At 42.1% G+C, this 12,812-nt stretch overlaps 1 protein-coding gene across 11 annotated transcripts in view; it reads right to left on the bottom strand.

The window, feature by feature from the left end:
* The window catches only part of HMBOX1 (homeobox containing 1), a 141,304-nt gene that overhangs the window by 54,823 nt on the left and 73,669 nt on the right, over positions 1 to 12,812 (bottom strand). For 10 of the 11 annotated variants that reach the window (XM_060754672.2, XM_060754671.2, XM_060754662.2 and 7 more), the window contains exons 2-3: positions 12,266 to 12,349; positions 1,061 to 1,546 (exon numbers count right to left, since the gene is read on the bottom strand). In XM_060754672.2, coding sequence (XP_060610655.2) covers positions 1,061 to 1,546; positions 12,266 to 12,288 — 509 coding nt within the window. In that variant the 5' untranslated portion in view covers positions 12,289 to 12,349. Of the gene's footprint in view, positions 1 to 1,060; positions 1,547 to 10,256; positions 10,334 to 12,265; positions 12,350 to 12,812 lie in introns of those variants that run through there. The other variant, XM_067462687.1, reaches the window with a different exon arrangement.

The raw sequence follows: 12,812 nt of genomic DNA, 5'->3' as shown, positions 1-12,812 counted from the left end.
TTCTCTGTGGTGGCCCCCCGACTCTGGAACTCACTTCCTAAGGATATCAGGCAGGCCCCCACATTGGTGGTCTTTAGGAGGAGCCTGAAAACGTGGCTATTCCAGTGTGCCTTCCCTGAATAAGGAAATAAACCCCAGCAAAACGTCCTCAGAAGCACTTTAACTACTCATTGGGTTGCTCTCCCTTCATTTCTTTTAGAACCCTCCTATCAGATACATCCTAACCCTGTTCATGCCCAACATTTATTTTTTAAATTTTAAACTATTACATTTGGCCCGGCCATAGGTTTTTAAATTCTTGTGTGTTACTGTTTATATGTGAGTTATATTAATTGTATTGTTTTTGCTTATTATTTTTGTTTTATTGATGTGCTGTTGAGCTTGTCCTCATGTAAGCTGCTCTGAGTCCCCTTGAGGAGATGGGGGCGGGGTATAAATAAAGTTTTATTATTATTATTATTATCTACATTGTAGAATTAATGTAATGTTATACCATGGCTCAATGCTACAAAGCCACAGGAGCTATCACTTTAAATGGTGTTCAGACTCTAAAATTACAACAGCAAAACAACAGAGAGTAAACAATCAGGCACATCTAATCACCTCTCAACAAAAGATTCCCCCAGGCACTGCCAAGCCATCAAATGCTAATTAAGGTGGTCAGTTGAAATATTCACGCCTAGCTCGAGCAGACAAGAGTCCTTTGCCCCACCCTGGTCATTCCACAGATATATAAACCCATTTTTCCAGACCTCACTACCTCTGAGGATGCTTGCCATAGATGCAGGCGAAACGTCAGGAGAAAATGCCTCTAGAACATGGCGATATAGCCCGGAAAAACCTACAGCAACCCAGGTGTTCAGACTTCCCCTGCAAGTGAGCTAGTGCTTCACCAAACTACAAATCCCAGACAGGTAAAGAAGTGCCAAACTGCAGTAATTTGACAGCTTCTTGCTATCTCTGGAAATCTCAACGATTCCCAAATTTCTATATCACAAATTTGGCGAGTAAAAATAAGTATAAGGGTGAAGCCCACTCAAGGCTATGATGCCAGACCCACCTCATCAACTCCTCCACTTTGTCGTCGACGTCCAGGTCCTCCTCGGAGGCCTCAAAGCTGTATGACCGTTGGGCCATGCTGTTTGCCAACGGGTAGCGCGTGGGTGACATCTTCCCGTTAAATGCCGTCAACCGCTCGCTACTCTCCCTCCCGTTCTGATTGGTCGTGCAAGGCTGCGGGGAGGTGTCGTAGCTGTTGCTCGGCGAGGGGGACATCCCAGAGTGCTGGGTCTGCGTGGAAGCCGTGGCCGTGGAGGAAGACGCCGGGACGTTGTTGGTGCTGTTGCTGCAGGATCCGGCCCCGCCCCCGTAGGTGGACCGCCGCCCAAACTTGTCGCTGTGCTCCTGGTCAAGGCGGTCAAAGGTCTCCAAGGCGTGGAGGATCTCGTGCCGCGTCATCCCGGTGCGCCTCAGGCGTTGAAGCAGGTCTATCTGCTCTATGGTGAATCTGGGCTCGTCGGTGTAGTGAAACATGGTTTCCAGCAGACTAGGAGGAAGAGAAACAAAGGCATCCGATAAAATGGAAGATGACAAAGATTGGATGGTCGACTTGACCATCATCTACTGTTTCTATTTTACATGTGGATTGTTAGACACAGGATAAATGTCAATTCTGATTGCTTAAAGTGTTACTATTAAAAACAGATAACTATAGCAATACTATACCCCATACGTCATACCGTAAATTCTGAACTGACTTGGTATTAATATTGAAACACAGTAATTAAAACCAAAAAAGACAAACTTAGTGTAAAACAGTTTTACTGTATTATAAAAACTGCTTTTCCTATTTATTTATTTTATTTATTTATTTGGAAGTTTTCTATACCGGCCTTCTCACCTCAACGAGGGACTCAGGTCGGTTTACAACATATATGCAAATACAATAATATATAAGCACAACAGAGTGCAACATCATTACAGATTAAAATAGTACAATAAAGTACAATAAAAACATCATCATCACAATTACCCAAGCCAAGTCGTCAATACAGTCACAGTCATAGTCACAGTTCATCATCCTCCTTCCTTGTGGACGGAGGTTATAGATTCAGTCCTCAAATGCCACATTCCAGAGCCAGGTCTTTAGTAGTTTCCTGAAGGTCAGGAGGGAGGGAGCAGATCTAATCTCTAGTGGGAGGGAGTTCCAAAGCCGGGGAGCCACCTCCGAGAAGGCCCTGTCCCTCGTCCCCACCAACCATGATTGCGAGGGTGGTGGGACCGAGAGCAGCCCCCCCCCCCCCGCCCCCCGGGAAGATCTTAATAACCTTGATTGTTCATAGGGGAGAATCCGTTCGGACAGGTAAACTGGGCCGGAGTCGTTTTAGAATTTATTTATTTATTTATTTATTTATTATTTGAACTTATATGCCACAACTCCCCTGGGGCTCGGAGCGGCTTACAAGAACAGGCTAAAATCGAACACAATTTAAAAACTATCAGAGATCACAGGAATTAGTTTCGATTGTATATATATTCCACCATCATCCTAATATGGGGTCTATGGTTAGTTATGGGAACATCTAGGAACATAGGGAATATCAAATATCACAGAACATATTTTGACTGGTTTAGAGAAAAACCTATTGTTTGGCGTTTCTCTAGAAATAGATAGATATTCAAAGAGACAAAAAGAGAAACAGGAGAAGAAGTATTTTCAGAGAATGAAAATATCCAAAAGCCCAATCAAGGGAAATTCAATTAGAAAAGAAAAAAGAAGAGGTTTTGAATTTTAAATACAGGACCAATGTTTATAAACGAGATCTTTATGTAGGAATTTATAATGAACTATGGACTTAGAAACATAGGATCACATATGTATATATTCCAGTTGACCTGCTGAATCTATTGTTGGATAGTTAGTCAACACAAAACCCTCAAAACAACTTTAAGAAGGACTGGACTAAATTGTATAAGAAAAGATAAAAAGGCACAATATTATGAGGTTCTTGTGGGTTTTTTCGGGCTATAGGGCCATGTTCTAGAGGCATTTCTCCTGACGTTTCGCCTGCATCTATGGCAAGCATCCTCAGAGGTAGTGAGGTCTGTTGGAAATAGGACAATGGGTTTATATATCTGTGAAATGGCTGGGCTGGGGCAAGGAGCTCTTCCCTGCTAGAGCTAGGTGTGAATGTTTCACCTGATCGCCTTCATTAGCATTTGAAGGCCTGCCTGAGCCTGGGAAAACCTTTTGTTGAGAGGTGTTAAGATGTGCCTGGTTGTTTCCTCTCTGCTGTTTTGCTGTTGTAATTTTAGAGTTTTTTTAATACTGGTAGCCAAGATTATGGGTACTAAATCTGGACTGGATGGTCCTGTAGTCTCTTCCATTTCTATTAATAAATTGAAAGCAAGAATAAATTTTTATATGAAATATATCTAGATACAATAGATAGCTGGAAGGTATTAGTTTGGAGTTGTATGTATGAGACGGAAAAAAGATTGAAACTGAACAAGTATCTATGGGGTAAAATGCAAGTTTAGGTTTGTACTAAGAAGAAAGAGCCACTAAGCTCAGTGAGAATTAATCCCAAATCAGTACATATAGAACTTCAACCTTAGACTCCTATACTAGCCTTGCTCAACTGTAGTGAAATTAGACATGATGCACCCCAGATGTTCGCAAACATGTCACTTGCAAAATAATCACATAAATCACCAGCCATGGGCTCAAGCCAATGTATATATACATATGTATGCGTAGGAGTCTAAGACATTCTTGAAATTACTGAAGAAGTTATGCGTTAACCTTTGGCACTGGACCAATGATTACGTTACTGGTTTATGGAAAGAGAAGAGCTTTAAGATATGGAATCGATTACTGCTTTGCTAATGACAACCAAAATGCAAGATGGCATGTGTATGGAAACGGGAGGAAAATCTGGGAGTGGGGAGAATCTGGGTTCATATGGCCCTGGTTAAATTAATAAACATTCCATGAGCAACAGAAGGAAGACTAAAAAATGAGACACTTTCAGAAAATGGACTGTTTTCATTGCCTGCTCAGTATTATCAACACTACATTTGAAGATTTGATTACTTGTGGATTTGACTTAATCTCTGTAGGTCTTCCAAGATGATCCTATGGTCAACTTCCAGCAGATATTAAGCCACAAAGTCAGGTAAAAAGCAGTAAGTTATTCACATTTTTTCCATTTTTTCTGCAATTTTTCTTGTGTACTGTCATTTCCAGAATCCCCCAATCAACTGACTGGAGGATTCTGGGAGTGGTAGTCCCAAAAGAAGAACCAGCTCCAAGACCTGAAGGACTGCCAATGAAATTCAGGGCTTTGAGTTCTATTTCAAAGGAAGAAACTGGCAAAATTACTCTCAGTTTATTCCTTACTGAAGAACCTAGGAAATGCACAAGGTAGCCATGAGTCAACAGGTGACTGAAAGGTATTTGGGGGAAAATATGGGATATAAATTAATAACTAAAACAAAAAAACCCTCAACTGTTGACGGTGGTAATGATGACGAAGATAGCTACACCAAATCTGAAATCTATAAGCTGTCCTAACCCACTGGTGGACAGTAGTTGATGTATCGGCAAAGGCTTTCATGGCTGGATTCACTGAGTTGCTGAGAGTTTTCCAGGCTGTCTGACCATGTTCCAGAAGCATTCTCTCCTGACATTTCATCCACATTTATGGCAGGCATCCTCAGAGGCTGTGAGGTATACTGGATATTAGACAAGGGAGGTTTACATATCTGTTGATGTGGGTGAAACATCAGGAGAGCCCCCGGTGGCGCAGTGGGTGAAAGCCCTGTGCCGACAGGACTGAAGACCGTCAGGTCGCAGGTTCAAATCCGGGGAGAGGCGGATGAGCTCCCTCTAGCAGCTCCAGCTCCTCATGCGGGGACATGAGGGAAGCCTCCCACAAGGATGATAAAACATCAAATCATCCGGGCATCCCCTGGGCAACCTCCTTGCAGACGGCCAATTCTCTCACAACAGGAGCAGTCGCTCCTGACACGACAAACAAACATCTGGAGAGAATCCTTCTGGAACATGGCCAAACAGCCCAGAAAACTCACAGCAACCCAGCTGATGTATTATTCGAGTCCTGAAATTGCTCTGGCTTTTGGTTGACACTTTCAATCAGTTTCTGTTGACCTTATTTTGGGGATAGATTCAGCACTATAAAAAGATTTCTAAAACCCAGAGCCAACAACTGTTAATAGCCCAGCCTTTCACTGCTTTTCTCAGGTGGTAAAAACTCTGTAAGAAAATTACACTGTGAAGACAAACCTCCCCAAAATCCCTGAAAACCAAGCTCTCTCTAGGGATTTGTGACCCTTCCCACCATAAGAATCAACCCATCTTTACTTCCCGTTGTAAACCACATGTACATTTGCAGCGTAAAGGTGAAGGTTGAAGGGAGAGCAAGAAGAAGAAAGGAGTGAGAGTGGGAGAGTGAGAGTGTGAGGAAAGGGAGGAAAGTGAGGAGAGAGAGGAGAAAGTGTGTAGAGTGTGTAGTGATTGAAAAGAAAGTGATCTCAAGGATGAAAAGGGAGTGAATGCAAGGGGTGAAAGGGTGTGTGTGAGAGAGAAAGAAAGGGTGAAAAGGAAATGTTGGAGGAAGAGTAAGAAAGACTGGATAATAACAGAAGAGAATAAAAAAGGAAGAAGAGAAGAAGTGGTAGTGACACCATGGGGAAAGACAAGATTTATCCTTAAGAAGCTGACGAAAGCCTTTCGTGCTACTCGCTAACCAGCAATAAAGAGGGAAAGACTACAAACCCAAAGCCACAAGTTAAGTTATTACTGTCAATTATTACACAACAACAAAACAAAACTTGAAGAGTCCATTCAAAGTAAAATTTGAAAGACATTTAATTATGGCAACTTCACAGAAGGGAAAGTTAGATAGAGATAAAGAAAAAGAAAAAGAATTTGAAAAAAAGGGCCAACTGAGTGCTAGAAAGGGCTCTTTACCTGAAGAACCTACTATCAAAGATGTTATGAGAGAGATACTGAAATTACAATCAGAAGTCAAAACGATACAAGATAATCAAGATGCACAAAACAAAATTATTAAAAAAGTAATGGAATAATGAAAAAAGATACAATTGATACTCAAAGAAGAAATGAACGTAGTAAGAGATGAAGTAGAGAAATTAAAACAAGAAAATACAGAATTAATAAAAGAAAATACTTCAATCAAAACTCAACAAGAAGTAAGGTTTACATATCTGTTGGTGTGGGTGAAACATCAGGAGAGAATGCTCCCAAAAATCCCTGATAACCAAGCTCTCTCTAGAGATTTGTGACCCTTCCCAACATAAGAACCAACCCATCTGCACTTCCCGTTGTAAACCACATGTACATTTGCAGCGTAAAGGTGGCCTGTGTTTAACAGACCAATTTACAAGGCTATTGAGCAGCCAAACATTGAGGAATAATGTTATGATCCTCCTCGTTAATTAAGGGACACGAGCTCCCATTAGTGGTTTATCACTACACCAGGTCTGGGGACTGTATAATTCTCCAGGCATCTTCTTTAATGGTGATATTTTCATCTCTTTCCCAGTGGCGGGGTGCCTGGCTTTCTTGTCCCCTTGGCTGGACTTGCCCCTCCAGTGAGTGAGAGAAGGAAATACAATGTCTGCTTTTAAAATAAGAAGGAGGAGAAAGGGGAATAAGAGGAGTTTAATATTTCAAAGGATGTCACAAGGAGGGGGGACTTGTTTTCTGCTTTTCCAGAGACCAGGACACAGAGGAATAGATTCAAATTGCAGGAAAAGATATTCCACCTAAACTTTAGGAAGTCCTGATGGTCTTGAGTGGAACACGTTGTCTGAGAATGTGGTGGGATCTCCTTATCTGGAGGTTTTAAAAAGAGCATCTGGATGACCATCTATTGAGACGCGGAACAATGGCTTCAAACTACAAGAGAGGAGATTCCATCTGAACATGAGGAAGAACTTCCTGACTGTGAGAGCCGTTCAGCAGTGGAACTCTCTGCCCCGGAGTGTGGTGGAGGCTCCTTCTTTGGAAGCTTTTAAGCAGAGGCTGGATGGCCATTTGTCAGGGGTGATTTGAATGCAATATTCCTGCTTCTTGGCAGAATGGGGTTGGACTGGATGGCCCATGAGGTCTCTTCCAACTCTTTGATTCTATGATTCTATGAGAGTGCTTTGATTGGGCATTCCTGCATGGTAGGGATTTGAACTGGATGGCTCATGGGGTCAGTGTCTTCCACTTATGGGACCAGCTCTTACACTCAGGAAGTTCTTCCTAACGTTTAGGTGGAATCTCTTTTCCTAACGTTTAGGTGGAATCTACTGCTCCATATCTCAGTGTCTAGATCAGCAGAGAATAGGTTTCCTCATTCCTCAAGATGACATCCTTTCAAATATTTAAACATCTAAACCAGTGGTTCTCAACCTTCCTAATGCTGTGACGCCTTAATACAGTTGCTCATGTTGTGATGACTTCCCCCCAACCATAAAATTATTTTCATTGTTACTTTATAACTGTAATTTTGCTACTGTTATGAATCATAAAGTAAATATCTGATATGCAGGATGTATTTTCATTCACTGGACCAAATTTGGCACAAATACCCGATACGCCCAAATTTGAATACTGGTGGGGTTGTGTGGGGATTGATTTTGTCATTTGGGAGTTGTAGTTGCTGAGATTTATAGTTAACCTACAACCAAGGAGCATTCTGAACCCCACCAATGATGGAATTTATCCAAACTTGGCACACAGAACTCCCATGATCAACAGAAAATTCTAGAATGTCTGAGTCCCTCTAGCTGGTCTGAGTCCCTCTACGGAGGTTGAGAAGATCAGGATATAAAAGTTTTAAATAAATTAAATAAATAAATAGAAGGGTTTGGTGGGTATCAACCTTGAGTTTTGGTGTTGCAGTTTACCTACATCCAGAGAGCACTGTGGATTCAAACAATGATGAAGCTAGACCAAACTTGGCATGAATGCTCAATATGCCCAAATGTGAACACTGGTGGAGTTTGGGGAAAATAGACCTCGACATTTGGGAGTTGTAGTTGTTGGGATTTATAGTTCACCTACAATCAAAGAGCATTCTGAACTCCATCAACGATAGAATTGGGCCAAACTTCCCACAAAAAACTCCCATGACCAACAGAAAATACTGTAAGTTCTTGTGGGTTTTTTCGGGCTATATGGCCATGCTCTAGAGGCATTTCTCCTGACGTTGGAACAGACCTCACTACCTCTGAGGATGCTTGCCATAGATGCAGGCGAAACGTCAGGAGAAATGCCTCTAGAACATGGCCATATAGCCCAAAAAATCCCACAAGAACTTAGTGATTCCAGCCACGAAAGCCTTCGACAATACAGAAAATACTGTGTTTTGATGGTCTTTGGCAACCCCTTTGACACCCCCTCATGACCCCCCCCCCCCATGGGTCCTGATCCCCAGGTTGAGAAATACTGATCTAACCCTATTAACCTTCTTTTCACCAAGCTAAACCTACCTGGCTCTCTAAGCCAGCACCATTATTTTCTTGGATATGTTAGTCAAATATATTTTATGTTCTATCTATAAGCCTGATGACTTATCTGATGGTTGTGTAACTTCAAGCAAAGATTTAAACCTACGGTGACCTTGTCACTGCTCTGAATAAGTTTGCCACTGTCTTCCTGCCCAAGGTCACATAGTGGATTTCATAGCCAAGCAAGGATTCAAACTTTGGTGTTGTAGGCCAACATTCAAACCATTATACTATACTCTCCTCCTACTAATTGTTATACATTTGCTATTTATGGAGAGATTGTAGGAAATTACAAATGGAACAGTCAGTGTTGAAGTCAAAGATATGATGCACCTATTTCCTGGTTTAGGCTCAGGTGCCAGTCATCTTCTACCTTTGCCCCCTTCAATCTATGCCCAGGAGCCTCTTTGCCTTACTGTTCAGGCCTGGCAATGTCCAAGCTAAAATTGCTCCAGTCACGAGGCAAAAAAAAAAGAAAAAAAAAGGCCCGCCCAGCTGCAACTCTGCCGCGTCTGTTTAGGAATGCAAAGCGGGACGCTCCAAATGCAGAAACCCGCCGCGGACTTTCGATCAAAGTGATGACAGTTAATAAGAACAGCCCGAGACGTCTGAAAATAAATCCAGCATAATCAAATGCTCGCCGCCACACGACTTACACAAGCCAGGCCAAGAATGGAATGGCAAGACATTAATTCTTGCGAGTGTCCTCAAGTCCTTCAGCCGCCGAATGCGAGCAGGGTTCCAAGTACTTGTGAGAAACAATTACTCCAGACAGAAGCTCAGTTCAGACGTGCACCAAACCATGGTTTGTGGTAACTTGTGAGTTTAGAGTGCTAATCATCAGTGGAGCTTCATATTTGTATAAGAGGGAAACCAGACTTCAGAGCTCCCAGCTTGCTTGACCTTCTCATCTTATCCGCAAAATACAATCAACGGTATTTTGATTGCTTTGGTTTTCTACCCAATGGCCAATTTTCTAAGGTGGAATATTCTCCAAAGGTAAAATAACAACTGGAATTTTGGTCCCATCAATCTGACCATGAAACCAACTAGTAGGATCAATGTCAGAAATGAAGCCAGCTTGTAGGGTCAATAACAAGCATGAAACCAGCTCGTAGGATCAACATCAGACATGAAACCACTCCAATGGTTGGATGACTAATTGCAAACCATAGCTAGCCATTCAGTTATCACATCATGCCATGGTTAATGCTCCTTAACCACGTTTTAGTGAAGGAGTGATAACAGTGCAGTTTCCAAGAATTGGCTGACTGCAACTTCTATGCTCTTTCAGCATTGGCTGTTGGGGGCCTCAGTTCAAGAACTTCTGAAGAGCTTCACAATTCCCATTCCTGGTGGACTCTTAATTTAATCATTCTTCTCAAGTAGAAACATCTGCAGTAAAAGGCTCCCCTTTCAAGAAAACCCTCATGACAACAGTTCAAGAACAAAGCATTTCAAATTTTTGCTACGGCTGGAACGTTCAGTCCCCCATATTAAAATCAGTCAACATTTTGAATGCAGGTGCTTGCAAAAATCAGAAATTGCAAAAGATGAAGCATTCGTGTTGTTGTTTTTATTCTTGTTATTAGCAGTTGTATTTATGCTCTGCCTTTCACCTGTTTTCCCACATCGAAGACAAATGCCTCTAAAACAGGGATAAGAAATTGTGTCTATCTGTTGCTGTTGGATTGTAACTTCCATCATACCTGAACATTGCCTGCACTCACTAGGGCTGATGGGACTTACATTCCAGCAACATCCTGATGACAACCACTGCTTGCCCCTGTTTTAAAACAAAAAAGCATAATCTAACAAGAAATCATGACCATCCGTCCTACGTATATCCAAATTCAACCAGACTAATAAAATCGACTAAAGTGTATGTGAGTGTATCGCATCAGATTTCTTTAATCAGGTTGCAGATGTAATTAACTATTTCAAATATCCAAAATTAGAAAAATAAAATTAAAAATGTGTTGTTGAAGGCTTTTATGGCTGGAATCACTGGGTTGTTGTGTGCTTTCCGAGCTATGTGGCCATGTTTCCAGAAGCATTCCCTCCTGGCGTTTCACCTGCATCTATGGCAGGCATCCTCAGATGTTGTGAGGACCTCACAACCTGTGAGGATGCCTGCCATTGATGCAGGCGAAACGTCAGGAGAGAATGCCTCTGGAACATGGCCATACAGCTTGGAAAACACACAACAACCTAAAATTAAAAAAAAAATAGTTGCCACTCATTTGCAAATACCAACATATTGTCATGGTAAGAATAGAAACATTCATTAACATTCTACATATCCATAGAGAAACTATGACCCAAGGAACAAAAATGAACTATAGAGATTAGGAACAAAAAGGATTAACCTGCCACAATCTTCTCCTTTTTAAACATTAAGGTATTAAGAAAGGTGAACTTTTTCTCCCAGGTTCCACTGCAAAACTTCGAAACTTTCTAAATCTCTGGTGCACCTTAGGACCCATGAAACCTGCCTAAAGGACCAATGCCACCAATGTCCTAGCTAGCGAGCTCCAGAGTGCTCTCAAATGCCCTCCAAACAGTGCAGGAGCATTTCCCCACATTTTTACAAATAGCCAAACAACAGAAGCCTTTTTTGAAACAGAAAGTGATCAGGAAACAATTTCTCGTCGGAAAGGTGTGCTCCTGAAATTGGTCTGGAGAGGACACAAACATGGCAAAATGCCACCATAGCTCCCAGCAGACGTTTAGTGGCATCTGGAGTGGGGGATAATGATGTTTTGTGGGGTCTGTGGTAGGTATACAGGTCTTCAGACTTTCCTGGGTGGCTAATGCTGCCTCCTACAGTTTCCTATTCCTGTCCTAAAGCAATTGTTCCCAATCTTGGATGGCCACCTGTCGGGTTGCTTTGATTGAGTGTTCCCATATGGGAGAATGGGGCTGGACTGGATGGCCCTTGAGATCTGTTCCAACTATATGCTTATATGAGATCTTACAGTTAGGAATTCCAAGCCAAGGTTAGGAACCATTACTTTAGACTTAGAGCAAAGGTGGGCAACTGTAAAGTTCCTAGGGCAGTGGTTCTCAACCTGGGGTCCCCAGATGTTTTTGGCCTTCAACTCCCAGAAATCAGAACAGCTGGTAAACTGGCTGGGATTTCTGGGAGTTGTAGGCCAAAAACAACTGGGGACCCCAGGTTGAGAACCACTGTCCTAGGGCCTCATTTACTGTCCATCAGACCTTCTGACATTCATATGGACTACTCATAACATCAAAAGTCCAAAACAGCATCAAGACAAAAGCAAAGGTTGCCAGAATTTGATCTCTGACTTTGGAAATTGTTTCTCCTGGTGGCTTCTAGGAGGGGTCGTCCTTTTGCCCTGAAAAGTAGTTGTGTAGAGCAATCTAGATAGGTCATGGGCAGGAAAACCACTTTAATAACCTCAGTGTGCTATTACTGCTCTAAAACCATTTAAAAAGTCCTGTTGGAATTAACGATAAATCTTTGCAAAAGGGATGCAGAGTCACTACTAGACTTTTGCAAAATTAGCAACCACCAAAGTGGCTTCATATGAAGTGGGACCGAAAGAGGCTATGCACCTCTTGTAACTATTTAGCCAACATCCTAATAGCAGCAAGAGACCCCCGCAGGTCAACAGTCTTCTGCCAATTTATAGGATTATGCATACTTAAGCTTTTGAATATGTATAGAGGAAATGGCAGCTGGCATACTTACAGCACTGGAAAGGTTCTCAGCATACTTCACATGGGGAGAGGAAGTCAGAAAGCCTCTGAGAGGTCTTCACCATCAGTTATCATTCTGAAACAGAGAAGGGGAAGACGAGTGAGGAAGACAAGCAATTTATTTTTAATAGCCTTTAATTATAAATCATTTAGCATATCATTCCTTACAACTGGGAAGCCACGGTGAGGCCAATATTCTTTCCTAGTCCTGTGTCTGAAGCTCCCACCTAGGATTTGGGAAAGCTGCCTTTTTGGACATCAGTTCCCAATATCCCCAAGCAGTGGCCCTAGGAGTTGCAGACTATGGTCCATTACAATCCTTTCATCTTTGTTGATATTGCTGTGTGTCTCCAAGTGCTTTGTTTTTACCTTATTGTGGCTAGTCTGGCAAGATCTGTTCAGTTGGACATTGCCTTTGCTTTCCTCTGGGGTTACTTACAATGGAGATAAGTCCCACTGAATTACACTGAGTAAGTAAGTATATGACTGTGCTATGGCTGATCGTATTTGAACTGTCTGAGTGCTGGTGGAAAGAGCAT

This window comes from Anolis sagrei, chromosome 1 (genome assembly GCF_037176765.1).
Source record: "Anolis sagrei isolate rAnoSag1 chromosome 1, rAnoSag1.mat, whole genome shotgun sequence".
Classification (NCBI taxonomy): Eukaryota; Metazoa; Chordata; class Lepidosauria; order Squamata; family Dactyloidae; genus Anolis; species Anolis sagrei.
This window is presented reverse-complemented; position numbering and strand designations above follow the sequence as displayed.